This window comes from Hyperolius riggenbachi, chromosome 9 (assembly GCF_040937935.1).
Source record: "Hyperolius riggenbachi isolate aHypRig1 chromosome 9, aHypRig1.pri, whole genome shotgun sequence".
NCBI lineage: Eukaryota > Metazoa > Chordata > Amphibia > Anura > Hyperoliidae > Hyperolius > Hyperolius riggenbachi.
In genome coordinates, this window is record NC_090654.1 from 231510688 (window position 1) to 231530595 (window position 19908).

Here is a 19908-nt window from a genome sequence, read left to right on the forward strand (position 1 = left end):
TGGAATTTCAGACTTTAAAGTCTAAAAACCACTATGCCAGCGTTGCCCGGTCCTCGCTCCCGCTGATGTCACCAGGAGCGTACTACGCAGGCCCAGTATGGTCTGTGTCTGCGCAGTACGCTACTGGTGACAGCAGCGGGATTGAGGACATGGCAACGTAGGCGCAGTGGTTTTCAGACTTTAAAGTCAGAAATTCCAGAAGTGTACCGGAGGTGGGGCCGGAGCATCAGTGAGTGGCTGCGTGGGCACAGGATGTCTGCGGGGGACCGTTAGAAGCCTCGGGTAAGTTCAACTCATTTTCCCTCGACCCCCCCCCCCCCCTACAGTATCCCTTTAAGGATTTACTGCAGAGCTAATGATCCTTTGAACGTTCCTGCTGTGTTTTATGGTTTAAAATAGAGTATAGTTTGTAAACTACAATTATTATTATTAATGATGCAATGTTATATTAAAAAAAAGCTATATAACTGAAAATAAGACTTTTTTTTTTGCTACTAATGTTCTATTAATTATCTGTACTATATGTACAGTTCATTATATCATTATTTTTTTCCCGCTTCAGTGTCAATTTAAAGAGACACTGTAACAAAAATGCCATCCTGTTTTCTACCATCCTAAAAGTTCCTAAACCTATTCTAATGTGCTCTGGCTTACTGCAGCACTTTCTACTATCACCGACTCTGTAATAAATCAACTTATCTTTCCCCTGTTGGATTTGTCGCCCTGTGTCTGGAAGGCTGCCAGATCGTTCAGGAACAGCCTTATCAGTCTGCAGACAGTGCGTATACACGCACTACAGTCTGCTGAAAACCCGCCCAGCGGGAGGTGCCGACGTACCCGCCGTTGGCTGCTTTCGCGCATGTGTACGCACCTTTAGGCTGTGAAAGGAGCTGGCTGCCTGGGCTGTCACATGCTGAGGAATAACAGACACCGGGCAGAGTTGTCTGCAGGAAGAAACAATCAGCATGTCATTCTTCAGTGGATGAGAGCTGCAGGGGGGAAGAAACACACAAATGATCTCTTGAGATTCAAAAGGAAGGCTGTATACAGCCTGCTTGTGTATGGATGTGTTTTTTCTATGTGTGGACATACTGTACATCAACCTACTTCCGGTTTTGGTGGCCATTTTGTTTGTTTATAAACAAACTTTGTAAAACTGTTTTTGACCACTTTTAATGCGGCGGGGAACAGTGAAATTGTGACAGAGGGTAATAGATGTCCCCTAAAGCACTGCTATGTTTACTTGTGTGCGATTTTAACAATACAGATTCTCTTTAAGATTTGCTACTTGATAGTAAACTGGAAAGCTATGATTGTCATCACCCATATACCTGGTTTGACTTCTGAGTGGTTTATTGGCAACTGTGATTATATTTTTCTAGATGCTGAACACTAGGTAAACTGAGCTAAATTAACTTGCATGTGTCATTTATTAGCCACAGATTTTGTAAATCTATATAGCTAGACGTGTGTGTGTGTGTTTTTTTTTTTTTTTTTTTTTTTTTTTTTTTTTGTAAATCTTTTATACCCAACTGTGCAGTCAAATTATTTCAATTTTTAACTTGTCAGTTTTCTGAGTTGGTAATTTTCTATGAACATTGCAGTAATGATCTATGGCAGGGGCTCCTAACCAGGGGAATCCAAATCGCATGTGAATATAAGGACAAAATATATGGATGGGACTGGTTCTTAGACTAACATAAAAAATGTTTTTATTATAGTGGACCTGAACTTTTTGCACAGGTCAAAAGGAACACACAGAGGAATGCACCCTGTATGTATTTAGAGAGTTAAGCCTTTCTAATTCCCCCCCCCCCCCCCCCTTGTCTCTAATCGCGAACTGTAATTTGATCTCTTCTGTGTCACATGACTGCCAATGGCAGATAAGCTGATTGGAAACCACAGGATGCTAACAATGTCTGCTTCCATGAATCAGGAAGTAGAAACAGTACAGATTTATTTTAGAATTTGTATCAGCTGTAACAAGGAAATGGTTTTTGTTTCAGGGCCCGTTTCCACTTGTGCGGAAACCGGGCTGAATCTGCAGAGTTTCCCCGCAGGCAAATCACGCGGGGAAACTCTGCCATAGGGTGCAATGGAGCCACCAGCCGAATCGCTTGTGCCAGCGATTCGGCCAGCTTTTCCATCCGAATCTGTGCAAATCCCATAGCCGTGCATGGCACGACTCATGGGATTAGTCAGCGTAGCCACAGATCCGGAAATGCCGCCACGGGTCTCGCAGATGCGTGCAGCTGCAGTGGAAACAGGCCCTAAATGTTGTTATGCTGTTGTATATTTTAGAACAGAGAGGACATTCTGAGTTCAGGTCCACTTAAATTTAAAGCAGAATATAACCTAGCATTTCATCTTTGCTGTAAAACATTATTTACAGCATATTATATGCAACCAGCATTTTTTTTTACTAGACCAGCATTCGAAGGGTTACACACAGAGCTTGAAAGTTCAGTGCAGTGAAATGTGGATGCATCCAAAGTTGTAGATTATCTTGTGTTTACTTAAATGTATCAAGTGAGGAATGTGACACATTCTCTGACTGTGGAGAAGCAGCTGGATACAGTCAAAGCATGTCTGCCTTCAATACAGGGCTGTGGAGTCGGGGCAATTTTGGGTGCCTGGAGTTGGAGTCGGGGAAAAAATGCACCGACTCCTAATTAATGAATTTAAACTGTAATTAAAATAGAAAATATGATAAAATGTTAGATTTCTCAAATAGTCATCATAAATAATTTATACATACAGTAATAGCTGTGCTTACTCCACAAAAATGAAATAAACCAATCAAAATTAGTTACTTGTGCTGCTTCAGTAAAGCAGACCCCGTATTTTTAAAGTCAGATATACACATCTGATTGTGACTGTATATATGATGTGTACACAGGAATCTCTTATATATACACGAAATAACATCTATGCTGTAAGAATAAAGCCTGATGTGTAGCTGTGTCACTAATAGAGATGGTCAATGAGATGGAAATAATTCTGAGTTGATTATGATTTATGCAAATGTGCGCACTCTATTTGCTCATGAAATCAAATAATGTGATATGTTGTTAAAGTGAACCTCCGGACTAAAAATCGACTCAGCAGCACTGAAAAGGCCTGGTGTTTCTTAAACAGTTTCACAGCATCAGAACTTTGTTTCTCTTATCCAAGCCTCATTTTTAGCTGCACAGAAGAAAACTGCCCGGGCTTTTTTCCCCTGATGCTGTGCAAAGCATGATGGGATTTCTGATGATGTTGCTCTCGTTCTGCTGCTTTGGTGCAAATTTTTTTTTTTTACATTTTGAATTTGACATTTAAAGCCTAGTGTGTGCAGCTGGGAGGGGTTATCAGGACACAGGACAGTTGGAACTGTGTCTCCTGCTCCTTGTCACCTCCTTTCAACCAAAAAGATGGCTGCCCCCATGACAAAGATGGCAGCCCCCATGAATCACAAACATTTGCCTGTTCTTTTAAAACAGGGTGGGTAAAAAATTATATTACCTATTTATTCTAATTAACATAACTAATGTAACTTAATGACAGTATGTTTGTTTAGGCTGAAGTTCCCCTTTAAAATTTGGTTTGGTGACTAATAATTAAATGGTACCTGAGAAGGATGAAAAGAAAAGTTTTATACATACCTGGGGCTTCTTCCAGCCCCCTTCAGGCTAATCAGTCCCTCGCTGTCCACCTCCACCACCTGGATCTTCTGCTATGAGTCCCGGTAATTCAGCCAGTCAGCGCAGTCTGGCCACCATGCCGTTTCCACAGCCAGGAGCGTTCTGCACCTGCGCAACAGTGCTGCGCAGGTGTAGTACGCTCCCGGCGGCGGAGAGTATGCATGCGCACTACGCCTGACTGGCTCAAGTACCTGGACTCATAGCAGAAGATCCAGGTGGTGGAGGGGGACAACGAGGGACTGATTAACCTGAAGGGGGCTGGAGGAAGCACCAGGTATGTATAAAACTTTAATTTCATCTGTCTCAGGTTTACTTTGTTACACAGTAGTACTATACTCTACATATGCACTCTCCACGGAGCTGCAGGGAATCCACTGAGAATGTTGTGCACATTGAACACAGAGGTGTTGTCTATCACCTATAAACCTCCTTATTCCCATGCAGAGTACCTGCACATCACTCTTACATGTACCCACAGTTACATTGCCTAGGTCCTGATAGATGTTCTTTGTTCCGGCCTGTACTTTTTACAAGTACTCTTACCAAGGACTAGTTTTAGTCTATGACTAAAGGGAATAAATATGGCAGTCTCCATATCCTTCTCACTTCAGTTGTCTTTTAAAATTTCTAAGCGTTGGCAGTTATGAGACAAATTTCATGTTACATACGTTCAATGAACAAGATTGTAATATGCAAATTAGAGGCGTCGGAGTCGGTGGATTTTTGTACCGACTCCACAGCCCTGCTTCAATACATAATGAATAAAACCAGTTATTAATAAAATGCAAAGTCAGTTCACAAAGCAAAAAACTGTACTTTTGGGAACCTATAATTTCTAAATGAATAATACTTATGCACAAATGCAAATATGATAACCGTATGGCATATAAAAAGTAGGAAAACATGTTTTTATTGAATATTGTGTCAGGGTTTTAAACCGCTTTAAAATCAATGTCTGTGCTAGTTGGTTTCTGATTGCTTTGCAGTTCTCAGCCTCAATAAAATAGTAGATAAGGTAAAAGAGACCAGTAAACATATTGGCGATCTTTTCAGAGAAACTTATAATCGCTTGCTGGATCCGTTTCCTCTAATGCACTCCCTGGATCTTGTGTGTGGCCGCTTCTGGCGTGTAGCCCCGCCCCCTTCTAGTAGATTGCCATGGCACTCCCTGTATTTGAGATGAAGCGCCACAGCATTTCTCTAAAAGGAGATGGTGCTACGCGCCAGAAGCTAGTGAACACGGGCTCGTGGAGTGCATTAGAGGAAACCAGGGCTGTGGAGTCAGTACAAAAAAATCATCCAACTCTGCCTCCTCAGTTTATGATGCCATCTACTCGGGTACCCAAAATTGCTCTGACTCCTCAGCCCTGGAGGAAACCGATATAGCAAGTGATTAACCAGTCTCCTCAGAGAAATGTTTATTTTACACTGAATAATCTCTAAACTATATAGAGACTATAGTCTTTAAAGTGAAACAGAGACGAAGCACCCTCATGTATTTTACCATATATATTGGTGGGAACATTAGAGAAAATACCTACCCTGCTGTCTGTTTTTTATTATTTACTGTTCAGCCTGCTTCTTATCAGCCCTGATAAAATCCCTGACAGAGCATACAGTCTGGCTTTGCTACAATGACTCGGCTATAATGATTCCTGAGCAGAGCCAGCAGGTGGCAGGCTTGGGCTTGAAACGACATCACAGAACAGACTCCGCTATAAAATTCCTGAGCAAAGCCAGACTGAGTGCTCAGTCAGGGATTTTATCAGGGCTGATTAGAAGCAGGCTGAACAGTAAATAATGAAACAGAGAGCAGGGTAGGTGTTTTCTCTAATGTTCCCACTGATATAAATATATATATATATATATATATATATATATATATATATATATATATATATATATATATATATATATATATATATATATATATATATATATATATATATATATATATATATATATATATATATATATATATATATATATATATATATATTACATGAGGATGCTTTGTGTCTGGTTCGTTTTAAAATAGTCTCTTAAACTATCACCCTATAAACAATATCATGTATTATCATAAGTTAAAGCTTATGATGACAAATCTACCAGTCAGGTACTGCAAATCATTGGTATTTTCGCACTTGAAGAACAACTGTAATGAGGGGTATGGAGGCTTCCATATTTATTTCCTTTTAAACAATAGCAGTTGCCTGGTTATTCTGCTGATCCTCTGCCTCTTAAACCCAATCTACACGATACAATTCTTTATACGATTCGATTAAGATTCTATTTACGATCTGATTAAATCCGTCATGTACGATCAGGATTCAATTCGATTTCCTATTGTTTTGCAATGGCAAATCGAATTGAATCGAATCAAATCCTGAGAGGACATGTTTGATTTAATCGGATCGTAAATAGAATCGTAATCGAATCGTATAAAGAATCGTATGGTGTAGATTGGGCTTAATACTTTCAGCCATAGACTTGGAACAAGCATGCAGCAGATCAGGTGTATCTGACATTGTCAGATCTTACAAGATTAGCTGCATGCTTGTTTCTGGTGTGATTCAGACACTTCTGCAGCCAATTAGATCAGTATTGTTTAAGAGGAAATACATTTGGCAGCCTCCATATTCTTCTCACTTCAGTTGTCCTTTAAAGCTTTTGACAAATGTTGCCGTGGTTAAGGTTAAGGAGCTGAATGGATTGAGACGGTTTCTAGTTGTTTTCCAGATGCAGGTGTCTGTGGACAACATGCGCTGGGAACCCATACCCAATCAGCGGTGTTGAAATGATGTTGCAGGAATGGGCAGCTCACTCCTACTCATTTCTCTCTCCCCTCCCCCCGCCTCCTCCACCTTACCATAAAGCAGAAAACGCTACTTGACAGAGAGATGAACTGTGGGGAAAGGCTTTCTAAAAGTGGAATGACTGTTGAAAATGGCTGTCATTCCAACTGTGTACAGGCCTTAAAGTGGACCTGGACAGAAGGAAAGCAGAGAAATGTACCCTGTATGTATTTAGAGGGTTTCAGCCTGTTTAATTCCGCCTGATCTGTGTCTAATCACAAGTTGTAATTTGATCCCTCAGCTGTCACATGACTACCATGGCAGATGAGCTAATTTGAAAGCACTGGATGTTGACAATATGTCTGCTTCCATGAATCGGGAAGTAGAAACAGTGCAGATTTATTTTGTAGCATTTGTATCAGCTGTAAACGTTTTTTGTTTAAAGTTTATTATACTGTTTTGTGTATATTTTAGAGCAGAGAAGACTTCTGAGTTCAGGTCCGCTTCAAGACAGCTCTTTCTGTCCATTCCTTCTGCAAAGTCTGTGTTACAAATGAGTGACTTAAAAAAAAAAAAAAAAAAAAGTGTATGTATATGTATGTTCCTAGCTATAAATGCATACAGTAGATGTAAGCTATTGGCTACTTTTGAAGTCATATAATGCTGGTATCTCTTATTACCAGTAGGTGGCGGTACTAGCCAAGCCCAACAGTTTTCACATCATCACGGACTTGTTCATATGGAGCAAGTATTACTGTGTAATGACCATTGATCTTGGCTAGTACCAACACCCACTGTTCCATCTATATCATTCTGCTTGTTTGGATGGAGTAAAGCCTAATTTATAAAATGAATTTCCACCTTAGGAAAAAACAATCTCTTGGGCTCTCAGGGACAATTCGGGAAACTATGTTGTCCAGACACCTGCCTGCGGCTTCCGGTGCGAGGGGAAAAGAGGGTTGTTAAAGTGGACCTGAATTAAGAACGTCCTCTCTGCTTTAAAACTATTATAGGCCAGCTACTTTCATTTTTTTCTGCTGCAATTTCACTTTTTAATTTAATACAAAAACAAAATGTATTTGTAGCAATCCAATGCTTAGATTAACTGAAAAGCAGTGATGTTTAGGTGGTTACACAGTGGGGTGAGGTGTGTATCACATTGCTGGCTGAACAGTTATAAATGTTTGAACAGATATGTTTTTCTGTATCCGTTGTCTAGGATAATTTGTTGTCTAGGATCCGTTGTCTGTTAATTTGAAGTACTGCTTTAAAATGTAACATTCCAGTGACCTCTCTGAACTTTAATAACCCTGGAAGCATTGCATTCTAGCCAGTTTTCCTGCGTCCCCTTTGGGTGCTAATGGCCTCTCATCTGACTCGATACACTCGGGCAATAATGATGATATATGAGACATCTGTATGTATTTTCTGAAGACAACAGTCCCTCTAAACTGAACTTGCCTGCGGAGTCCTTTTAATTGATGACCTGTCTGTAGCGTGCAACTCTCACTATCTCTTTGTCCCCGGACAGGAAAACACAAAGTTGTATCTCAATCTTATTGATTTGGAGTTCAGCGGGGATTTGAAACAGAATGAAGCCAGCATTTTGTCACTTTTCGATAAAGTCATTAAAAGTACTATGCCTATAACTACTCGTGTGACGTTTTCACAAAGAAAAGTGGAGTTCTTGGAAGATTTCGGCTCCGACATCCATAAGTGAGTAAACCCACTCTGACTCAGTGTAGCCTGCAATGTGTAAACAGCATATCTGGTAATTTAACGTCTTACCTTTTTTGCTTTAGGTTACTGACCACCTATGATGAACATCAAAAACTTTTAAAGGAGCAAGAAACACTAAAGAGGAAATCGGAAAATGGGTACGACTTTTTTTTTTTCCTTTATAAGAATCCGACTAGCACGCTTTTGTAGTTCGCTTTTTTTTTTTTTTTTTTTTTTTTGTGTGAACTGAGCATCATTTTAATTCCCAGGGCAGCTCTATAGCAAATTAAAAATGCATTCTAAAAATTTGGTCTAAAAAAACCTTTCATTTTACCTCATCTTTTTACATTTAAGGGTTAAAATTAGGCACCTATTCCATCCATGAAAGGACTTGCAGACTGAGGAGCAACAGATAATGGAAGGCAGATAAGAAATCGCCTCATTAGGCTTAAGGTGGCCATACACTGGTCGATTTGCCATCAGATTCGACCAACAGATAGATCCCTCTCTGATCGAATCTGATCAGAGAGGGATCGTATGGCCACCTTTACTGCAAACAGATTGTGAATGGAATTCAGCCTGAAACCGATCACAATCTGTGGAGCTGCTGCCCCATGCCCCCCCCCCCCCCCTCTCATACATTACCTGTTCCGGCCGGCGCGAGTCCCTTGGTCCCCGCTGTCGTCTTCTCCGCTCCGGGCTCCAGACCGTTCCTGCAGCCACTGAACTTCCTGTCCAGGGGAAGTTTAAACAGTAGAGGGTGCTCTACTGTTTAAACTTCCTGCCCGGGACAGGAAGTTCTGTGTAGCTGCAGCCGGTCCGGAACCCAGCGCGGAAAGAAGCAGCGGTGACAACGGGGACTCGCACCAGCCGAAACAGGTAATGTATACCCGCTGTATTGCATCGGTCGTCGGGCATTCGAGCGCCGCTATCGACGTACTCCCGACCCCGCCGGTGATCGAGAGAAATCTTCCGCACTGACGGATTGACGGGAACGATCGATTTCGGACGGAAATCGATCGTTCTGTCAGCGGTGTGCGTGGCGATTTCACAGCCGATTCGATCACTGTGATCGAATCTGCCGTATATCGGAGGGGAAATCGTTAGGTGTATGGGCCCCTTAAATTGACCACAAACAAACCCTGAGTCTTCCCCACTGTACTTCAACCAGAAAACATTAGTCACACTTGAAGAATTTCACACCTAGCCTGGATAATGGCAGTGGAAAAGTAGCAGGGAGTTTCTCAAACATGGCAGCTCTTTCGGCTATTTGAAGCCAGGAGCTGCTTAGATCCCTTTAAGAGTTAATGTGCCCATACATCAGGCAACGTATGGGCAGATCGATCAAGAGACAGATTTCTCTCTGATCGAATCTAATCTGAGAGAGATCTGTTGGCTGTCCATACACTGCAGGCCTCTTGGGAAAACGCCTTGACGCACTTGTATCTGATGCCTTGCCGCCCCCATAGCTGTCACCCCTAATGTAAAATGTTCCCCATGCAGTATACACTACCTGCCAGTGTCCACCGCTGGATCAGTCTCTGCACTGCCTCCCATACACGCACCCTACGTGGGCCGGGGGTTTTAGCGCGTTCGTTGCTCGTCCTGATATCGTACGCCATTACTGTATGCAGCCAGTCAGGCATGTCTGCCCTACATCATGCAGCATGTCCGATCAATACATTCCACCCATTTCAGCCCAAAATTGGTCGCATCATCGATCAGGTATGCTCTTGGCAGCACAGATTTTCGTCTGATTATAATAATTGAATTATATGGTCAATTAGCCAACGAGTGGCCTGATGTATAGCTACCTTTACTTAATCTGAAGACAATACTTCAGTCTTTGATAGTTGCTTTTGGGCTCAATTATCGAAAGTTTCTCTTGTGTCAGTCTCTTGCTTGCTACAGTCTGTGTGTCCCCCCCCCCCCCCCCGCACTGCTGTGCCTTCTGTAGTGTTTAACTTGTGCAGTCATAAACACTCTATACCTTATTGTCATTACCAAGAGAGGCTCACAGCATTGTTTGACCATGGAGTGGGACTGGAGCAAAAATGGCATTGATTTGGGAACACAATTTTACACTTTTGGATGCACTGAAAGGGATTACCGTATTTTTCGGACCATAGGACGCACCTAGGTTTCAAGGACAAAAACCAGGGGGAAAAAAAATACTAAACCTGGTGCGTCCATGGTGCAGGGGCATCTTGAGTATCTCCCCCCCCCCCCCGCCCCCCCCCCCCCCCCCCCCCTAATTGTTCTGTTCTGTGTCCCCCTTATAACTTTTGTGTGCCCCCTGTGTCCTGATATATTCTCCTGTCTTGAGTCCTGTGTGTCCCCTGACCTAAGTCTTGTGTGCAGTGGCGTGTCTAGGTCATATTGTACCTATAGCAAACACTGAAACGGTCCACACACACACCACACACACACCACACACCAACCACACACACCAACCACACACACCAACCACACACACACACCACACACACCAACCACACACACCACACACACCACACACACACACACACCACACACACACCACACACACCACACACACACACACCACACACACACACCACACACACCACACACACACCACACACACACCACACACACACCACACACACACCACACACACACCACACACACACCACACACACACACACACACACACACACACACACACACACACACACACACACACACACACACACACACACACACACACACACACACACACACACACACACTTTCCCTGTAAAAACAGCACTTGTCCTCCTAGCACATGACACATACCCCTATCCCCCTCAGCACATGACACCCCTGTTCCCACAGCATATAACATCTCTGTCCCTCCCTGCACATGATACCCTGTCCCTCCCTGCACATGATACCCTGTCCCTCCCTGCACATGATACCCTGTCCCTCCCTGCACATGATACCCTGTCCCTCCCTGCACATGATACCCTGTCCCTCCCTGCACATGATACCCTGTCCCTCCCTGCACATGACACCCATGTCCCTCCCTGCACATGACACCCATGTCCCTGGGCACCCCCAGCACAGAACATCCTGTTCTCCCAGCACCCGGTAACCCTGTCCCTCTAGCACAGGCATGGGCAAACTTGGCCCTCCAGCTGTTGAGGAACTACAAGTCCCACAATGCATTGCAGGAGTCTGACAGCCACAGTCATGACTCATAAAGGCAAATGCATTGTGGGATTTGTAGTTCCTTAACAGCTGGAGGGCCAAGTTTGCCCATGCCTGCTCTAGCACATAACACTTTCCCTCTGTCCCCCAGCACGACACCTTACCCCCCCCCCCCCCCCACATATACACACACAGCAAATGACACCCCTGCCCTGTCTGTCCCTCATCCCCTTACCCCATGATATGCCCCTCCCAGTGCATGAGACCCTGCCCCCCAAACAGCACATGACACCACTGCCCTGTGTCTGTCCCTGGTCCCCTCACCATGTGATGCGGCCCTCCCCCAGCACATGACACCCCTGTCCTTTCCCCCCAGCACGTCATTGTCCTCATGCATCATTCTCAGAAAAGTGCAAACCTATGGCCGCTGGGGTAACGTTCTGCTCAGGAGTGAGGGACAGGTTGTACCTGGGAGCTGGAAGGAGGGAGAAGCCATCCGGATCCCACAGCTGCAGCAATTTCAGCCCATACCGAGCACAGCCCGCACCAATTGGGAGAGAGTGACAGAGCATCCCACCTGACCTGCAGGCCGTAGCGTCCTCTGTCCTGTGTCAGCTGTCCCGTGTCCTCATGCATCCCCTCTTTTGTCCAGTGTCTGCTGTCCCCTCCTTGCTAGCATCTAGTCTAAAGGCTGTAGCTTACCACATAACTGGGGCCACAGTGCAACGATGAATAGCGGTTCACGTTCATAGGAAAGACGCTCGGGGGTCCATGCACGCAGCTGTAGTCTCTCTGTCTTCACTTCCGCGTTAGTGACGTATGCGGAAGTGAAGGCAGAGAGACTTCGGCTGCGTGCATGGACCGCCAATCGGGTTTCCTATGAACGTTCATCGCTGCACTTTGGCCCCCGTTATGTGGTAAGCTACAGCCTTTAGACCAGATGCTATACCCACACAAGGGAAATAGAGGGGACGCACGAGGACACGGGACAGCTGATGGCTGACACAGGACAGAAGACGGGGGTCACGTGGACACACATGGACTCGGGACAGCAGATGGGAAAAATGGGAAAGAAGATCGGGACATGGGACAGAAGACTGAGACTCAGAACGGGCAGACACCCGGCCAAAATTGTTGCATTCGTTTCATAAAACGCAGTGACTTTTTACCCCCATTTTGGGGGGAGAAGTGCGTCTTCTAATCCAAAAAATAAAGTAGTTTTTTTTTACTAACTCAATAGCCACGGCTACCGAACTGGGGACGGACCACGGCAACTCAGGTGGGGGTGGCCACAGAGCTCAGGATTACCTTGGTGATGCTTCGAGAGAGAAAAAGGAACCCAAAGCAAATCTCGAGTGTAAAAAAACATGCTTGCCTAAGAAGAGGGACTCTTCTGAATCCTGTGTCCTTGCTGAGGCCCTTGTGGGGGGGGGGGGGGGGTGTTGTGCTTGGCAGTGGGAGACCAGAAGATGGCTCCATAGGTTTCAGAGGTTTCCCTCTTCTTGGGCGAGTGTCTTTTTTTTTCCAATTACTGGGCATGCTCTGTTCGGAACACATGCTTGCCCAGTTCTAATGCATTTGTGCATGGGCACTTTCTGCACAGAGGGTTTGACTGAAAAGCCAGTTGAATATTCAAAAAGACCATAACTGGGTATGGGGAGTGACCCTAAAAAGCAACGTGCAGCAGCAATAGTTTTGGCAGTAAGTGCTTTACCACGTATTTAGTTTAAAATGTTTGATTCACTTCAAGTACACTTAAAGGACCGAGGTGTGCACACACCTTTTAGAGGCAGAATTAACTTTTTAGAATCAGAAAAGGTGTCAGATGCAGGTAACGCCATTTTCAAAATTTGCAGAGAGCTGGATTGCAGACTCTAAGTTCTGGATTAGGCATGAACAGTCATTAGTAGGAATGATCAATGAGATGCAAATATTTCCAAGTTCATGCAAGATTATGCAAATTTTGTATGCAAATATATGCATCTTGAAAATGGAACGATCAATTTAAACTTTGGTGGGACCTGATCAGTCCATTTTCAAGCTACATACAAAATGTACATAATCTTGCATGAACGTGGAAATATTGATCATCCCTAGTCATTAATTGTTCATGGACACCTCTGTTTACTTGTCGTCAATTCACCAAGCATTACCGAATTCGGTATTGCTGAAAACAGCTGAGTTTACGGAGCATTTAGTAAAATGTCAATTCATCAAAGCTGTTACCACATGGCTAGCTGAAATTAGCGACTTGTGCGGTAAACTCCTTCAACACATGTCAGCAAATGTCAATTCATGAAGATCCGAGCATTCGGCAAAACACAGTAAACTACTTGATATTTACCGGCTTCTATACTCCTGTCGAAAACCAACTTTGAATGCCTTCCGTGTGGATATCCCCATGATTGACAGGAACAGAGAGCCAATAGGAGCACCCTCTGTCTCCTGCAAGTTCCTGTGATTGGATCCAAAGCCTTCTCTGGCAGGTCCAGCTTTTCTACCCCCCCCCCCCCCAGGCAGCGAGCTGAGAGATCGGAAAAAAATTGGCTTCCCCTGCCTCTGTTCGGCCGTTTAACCCCTCTCCTGTTTGAAGATGCATAGTAGCTAGTGGGGAAATCGCCTAAGCATGGCATGTGTAATGTCTCCTTGAAGTTCTAAGCTGTGGCAATTAAATAAAATGTTAAGAAAGACTAAAAGACAGATTTAGAGCGAGCAAACGCAGTATAACAAACATGTACGTATAAAGGGATGTGGGGATGCCTCTTACTATTGTAATGCTGTCTCTGCATGGAGAACAGCTTGTAACAGTCAACTATCACTGTTCTGCTGTCACTTTGTGAATGGGCTTCAGTAAATTACCGAACTTCTACCGCACCTCTGAAAATATTGATGAATTAGCAAGGCCTTTGATGATTAGACACCTTTGTGGGGGAAAATATTGACTTGTACACCAGGGCCTCCTATGAATGAGAATCACCAAGGAATTCTATAGACAGCAAGAACGGAACTGGTGGCTAGGATGATCTGGTCCTGGCTTTACTTTTAAGCCACAACAAATATGTAGGCAAACTCTAAACCAAGCCAGGTCTTTTCCAGATTCTGCATGAGAATAACTTTCTGTTGAGATTATGGGGTCTTTTCACAGAGGGACACATAGACTGCTGATTTGCTATAGATTAAAGGGGCACTATTGCTAATTTCATCTTTTTTAGTCCCCTTAACATACATATGCCTTATTGGAGTTTTGCTATTGCTCAGTATATAGTCCTATCAAAATGTAATTTTACACTTGTAATAAACATTTAGAGCCAGGCAGTCACGTCAGTAGTAAAACCTTTCAGACGCCAGTTCAGCATAAACCATTCTGTAGTAGGGAGGCATCTGCTACTGATCCTTGAGCTGCCGTTATTTTCAACCTCTCTGGCCAGCTCATTTATTCTTTTCCATGTTGTAACTGCACTAATGTGCAGTTACTGAGCCCACAGCAGCCGCCGTAAAGTGCAGCACGCAGCCTCCTCCATACAGCGCAGGATGTACCGGTACGGCTGTGTGATGATACGCTGCCCGGCTGCTAAAGACCCCTTTTGTGAAACTGGCAATGAAACGGACAGCTATTGCTTTCCGTTTCCATGGTAACCCGACCGGCTTCTGAAGTGTGCTAGGCAGCAGCGGCGACATCAGAGCAGACACAAGTGCTACAGCTGTGCCCTGCTTAGTAAGGCATATGTATGTTAAAGAAATACTTAAGTCTGCTAAAAAAAAAATGACTTTTACTCACCCGGGGCTCCCCTCAGCCCCCTGCAGCTGAACGGTGCCCTCGCCGGGTCCCTCCGATGCACCTGGACTCGCCGGCGGCCACTTCCGGTTTTGCCGTCACCGCCTGACAGGCTGGGAACGCGGCTGATTATATAGCATTATAGAGGGCGCTATTGTGGCCGGGAACGTGGATAATCAGCCGCGTTCCCAGCCTGACTGCTGGTGATGTCCAAACCGGAAGTGGCCGCCGGCGAGTCCAGGCACATCGGAGGGACATGGCGAGGGCACTGTTCAGCTGCAGGGGGCTGAGGGGAGCCCCGGGTAAATAAGTCATTTTTTTTTTTAGCAGGCTTAAGTATTCCTTTAAAGAGAACCCGAGGTGGGATTAAACTATGCTAGTGGGGCACAGAGGCTGGTTGTGCACACTAAGACCAGCCTCTGTTGCCCCATGGTGTGCCTCCATGTCCCCCCTGCGCACCGTTATACCCCCGCAGTGCTGGCGACATGCAGCGTGTCGCCAACACAATGTTTACCTAAGCGCTGTCTGTCTGCGGCCGCTCCTCCGCATCGGCGCACCCGCCCGTGTCCCTTCCCTCCTGCTGATAGGAGGGAAGTGACGCGGGCGGGTGCGGCGATGCGGGGGAGCGTCGCTGACAGACAGCGCTTAGGTAAACATTGTGCTGGCGACGCCCTGCGTGTCGCCAGCACTGCGGGAGGTATAGCGGCGCGCAGGGGGGACATGGAGGCACACCATGGGGCAACAGAGGCTGGTCTTAGTGTGCACAACCAGCCTCTGTGCCCCACTAGCATAGTTTAATCCCACCTCGGGTTCTCTTTAAGGGGACTAAAAAAGATGAAATTAGCAATAGTGCCCCTTTAGGCCCCGTTCACATTATAAACGCGGACCGCCACGCGTACTAACGCACGCCATCCGCATTTGTATGCGTTGCGTGGCTGATCCCATCAGTGAAAAGTGAATGGGACAGCCACGCGTTTTGGCAAAAAATGCGTGCAGCATGCGTTCCCGGACCGCACAGGTCCGGAACGCATGCAGTGTGAACATCAGACAGTGCACTCTATGCACTGTCTGATGTCGTGCGTGTCGGCCACCTGCACGCGTTTCCAAAACTCGGCTGGAAACGCGTGCAGTGTGAACGGGGCCTAAAATAGCCAGAGATTGCATTAGTTTATTATGTAACATTTGCTGCTTTACCGAGATTTGTGTTCAGCAGCAGGTAACCCAAAGGAATTGGTGTCTGACAATAGCCTGTGTCTTTCTTCAACATTTGAATCTTTTCTGAAAGAAATGCTGTGCATATTGAACCTCAGTTTAATTTCCTCATGACTTGGCATTCCATGGCCAGCTTTTTAATGGTATCATAACAAAGTGAAAGCAATTGGGAACAACCAGAAGTCTCCAACTTTCTGCAGGGTCAGTAGCAACAGACATCCAAACTTCCTTCCGCCTCTAGATCAGCCTTTCTTAACCTTTTTACCCTGGAGGAACCCCAGCAAATACTTTTTGGATCACAAGGAACACCTGAATTTATTTTGCAGGTGGCATGGTCTTTAAAGCTGGTGCAGCTGTTTATGCCACTACCCTGTATTACAGTGCCCTTCTTTATTTCTCTTTTTTCTAGTGCTTTTTATTAATATTGATTAATATCAGACAAGTGGCCATGGTGTGACTTGCCTTACAGCAGATTTGTAGTTTTCCACTGCTGTGGTTTGCTGTATATCATTGCTGCTTGTACTGACTATTGAATTGGAACATTGTCCTAAAGGTTTTAACTTCTTACTGGGTTGTTTTTATAGGTTGGAACAGCCAGATTCAAAGAGGTACCACGCAGACGATGCCTCAGTGGTGGCGGCTGCTACTGCTCCAGCGACTGCTGCAAGTGCACAGTCTGCTTACAACTACTCTAACTGGTATCAGGTAAGAAATCTTGTGGACGCTTTAAAGGGTGGTTGAAGTGTATGTTCAAATACTGACAGACATAAGAACATTTATATTGCACTTTTCTCCTGGAGGACTCCAAAGTGCCACAGCTTTAGCCACTAGGACATGCTCTATAAGCAGTACAAGTGTTAGGGAGCCTTGCCCAAGGTCTCCTTGCTAAATAGGTGCTCGTGTACCGAACAGGAAGAGCTGAGATTCGAACCCTGATCTCCTTGTATTGGAGGCAGAACCCTTTTTGTATCTGAACCTAGGATTGGTTAGACCTTAGCATGAAGTCTGGAGCTTTGTGGCCACCCCCACCAGTGTTGCCATGGCACGCCCCCAGCTTGGCAGCTGCCCTGAATCAAGCTGAAGGCGGTCCATGGCAATACAGGTGGGTGTGGCTACAGAGCTCTGAACTTCATTGTAGAGGCTATGGTTTCGCGAGGGGGGGGCACTGTGCTGTGTCTTTCCATTCCCCCCCTTGCATGGCAGTCGAACACGTTGGTTAGCCTGTAGACTAGTGACACTTATACAAACTCTGTCACCAGAGGTATCCATTCCCAATCCCATGTGTGTGTGTGTGTGTCTACAGACTCTTGTTCAGTGTACTACAGTGAATCTACAACTACAATCATCCAGAATGATGCAAACCGCTTTTCCTGGATGCACCCAACATACCTAAACAGCCAGCCAATCTACTACAGAGTATATGCATGTAAGTATTCGCTTAAAAAACACTGACGCCAATCTAAAATCTCCTTTCTACCTTCTATTTACGTTAAGCAGTATTAGTAGACATAAAATGCTGCATCCCCACGGCAGAACGAGGGGTTTAGACCCCCCAAATCCCGGGGAAAACATCCACGACTTTGAAACTAGTGGATTTTCCTGCCCGAGGAGGCAGAGCTTTGAGCTGTAGCTCTGCCTCTACTGATGTCATTCTGCCCGCGGATCTCCGCCTCTCCCCGCCCCTCTCTGTGAAGGAAGACTGAGACGGGCGGGGAGAGGCGGCGATCAGCGCAGATTGACTACAGTAGACAGGAAGCGCTGCCTGAAATTTGCCCCAAGGTTTTGGGGGGTCTAAACCCCTCGTTCCGCCGCGGGAATGCATCTTTTAGGTCTACTGATACTGCTTAACATGAATAGAAGGTAAAAAGGAGATTTTAGATTAGCTTCAGAGTCTCTTTAATAAAGTGGAAGGTATATTTTGAGGTCCTCTGCCTGTAGCTTTTCTAGCTTTATCGGTTATAGGTCTACAAAGCTGATTCTGGTGGCACATCCCTGCTGCTTTTAAATGTGCGCGGTTGTGCATACGCACTACTTTGCCTCTTATATTCGCATTGGACAATTTAAAGTTTTTAATTGCTGTGTGCAGCACCATCTTTGTCATCTGTATTGAAGACCACTGCCATCTGTACTGGGTGTCAACAAATGTGTGTGCTGGTTATATCCTTTAGGCGTTGGCATTCTGTTCATGGGACGCATTGAAGTTAGCACATTTATATTCCTCATTAATCAGCTGCCATAATGAGCACCAGTCCCAATGCTATAGGAAGCACAGAGTTTTGAAATTAGTGGTGTTCTTTGCATAATTTAAAGTGGATCTGAACTCTTGAACAGAAGAACATAGAGAAATGCACACTGTATGTATGTAAAGTCTAATTCCCCCTCATCTGTGACTAATCACCACTGTAATTTGATATCTTGGCTGTGTCAGCTCAGGAATCTCACCTGCCATGGCAGAGCAGCTAATTTGTAATCACAGGATGTTAACCCTATGTCTGCTTCCATGAATAAATCTTGATTTATTGCAGGACTTGTATCAGCTGTAACAAATAATTGTTTTTTCTTTAAAGGAAACCAGAGCTGACATAAAGTAAACATTTTATACATACCTGGGGCTTCCTCCAGCCCCATTAGCAGGGATCGCTCCCACACCGCCGTCCTCAGTCTTCTCCCTCTTCGGTACCGGATCCCGCCACTTCAGCCAGTCGCGAACAGTCTGACGCATGTGAAGTGCGCTATTTACGTATCTCTCCAGCAGCCGCCGGAGAGATATGTAGAGGGCACACTTCTCTTGCACAGACTGGCCACGACTGGAAGAAGTTACGGGATCCGGTACCAAAGAGGGAGAAGAGTAAGGATGGTGGTGTGGGAGCAATCCCTGCAAATGGGGCTGGAGGAAGCCCAAGGTATGTATAAAATGTTTACTTTGTCAGCTCTGGTACATTTTTAAAGGTGGTTATGCTGCTGCTAATCTTTTTAGAGCAGAAAGTTGAGTTCAGGTCTGCTTTAAGCCATTTCTTTGCGCTTTGTGATCTAAATGAGAATCTGTCACTAACAAGTCATTGATTATGATCTGTATGTTCATAGAACGGACAATTACCCTGCTTCTTCATTATTCTTTCCACATTTCTGCTCACTTGAGCGCTGTGAGTCTTTTGAAGGACCCCCATAGGGGTCTGTTTGTTTCCAGCACCTGACACTAGTGCTTTTGTTTTTTCATTTGTCGTAACATAACAAAGACTTTCACTTTCTAAGTTTTACTTCTGATTAGGAACTCTCTTTCAGTGCTGAATGTTATCTGAAAAGCTGGGAATGCGAAAAAAAGCTTCATTGATTGCCATTCTTAAAGAGAATCTGTATTGTTAAAATCGCACAAAAGTAAACATACCAGTGCGTTAGGGGACATCTCCTATTACCCTCTGTCACAATTTCGCCGCTCCCCGCCGCATTAAAGAGAATCTGTACTCTAATATTCTTACAATAAAAAGCATACCATTCTATTCATTATTTTCTCCTGTGCCCCTCTGTGCTGTTTCTGCCACTCCCTGCTGCAATCCTGGCTTGTAATTAAGTTTTA

The 19908-nt window shown here is 44.8% G+C and overlaps 1 protein-coding gene and 1 non-coding gene across 3 annotated transcripts in view; both read left to right on the plus strand.

The window, feature by feature from the left end:
* The window catches only part of PRPF39 (pre-mRNA processing factor 39), an 88838-nt gene that overhangs the window by 62719 nt on the left and 6211 nt on the right, over window positions 1-19908 (plus strand). For both annotated transcript variants that reach the window (XM_068254153.1, XM_068254154.1), the window contains 3 exons: window positions 8010-8194; window positions 8281-8355; window positions 16919-17039. In XM_068254153.1, coding sequence (XP_068110254.1) covers window positions 8010-8194; window positions 8281-8355; window positions 16919-17039 — 381 coding nt within the window. The remainder of the gene's footprint in view (window positions 1-8009; window positions 8195-8280; window positions 8356-16918; window positions 17040-19908) is intronic.
* LOC137533748 (small nucleolar RNA SNORD127) lies at window positions 7867-7941 on the plus strand. The gene has a single exon (XR_011024212.1). It is a non-coding gene; the product is annotated as a small nucleolar RNA SNORD127 (small nucleolar RNA).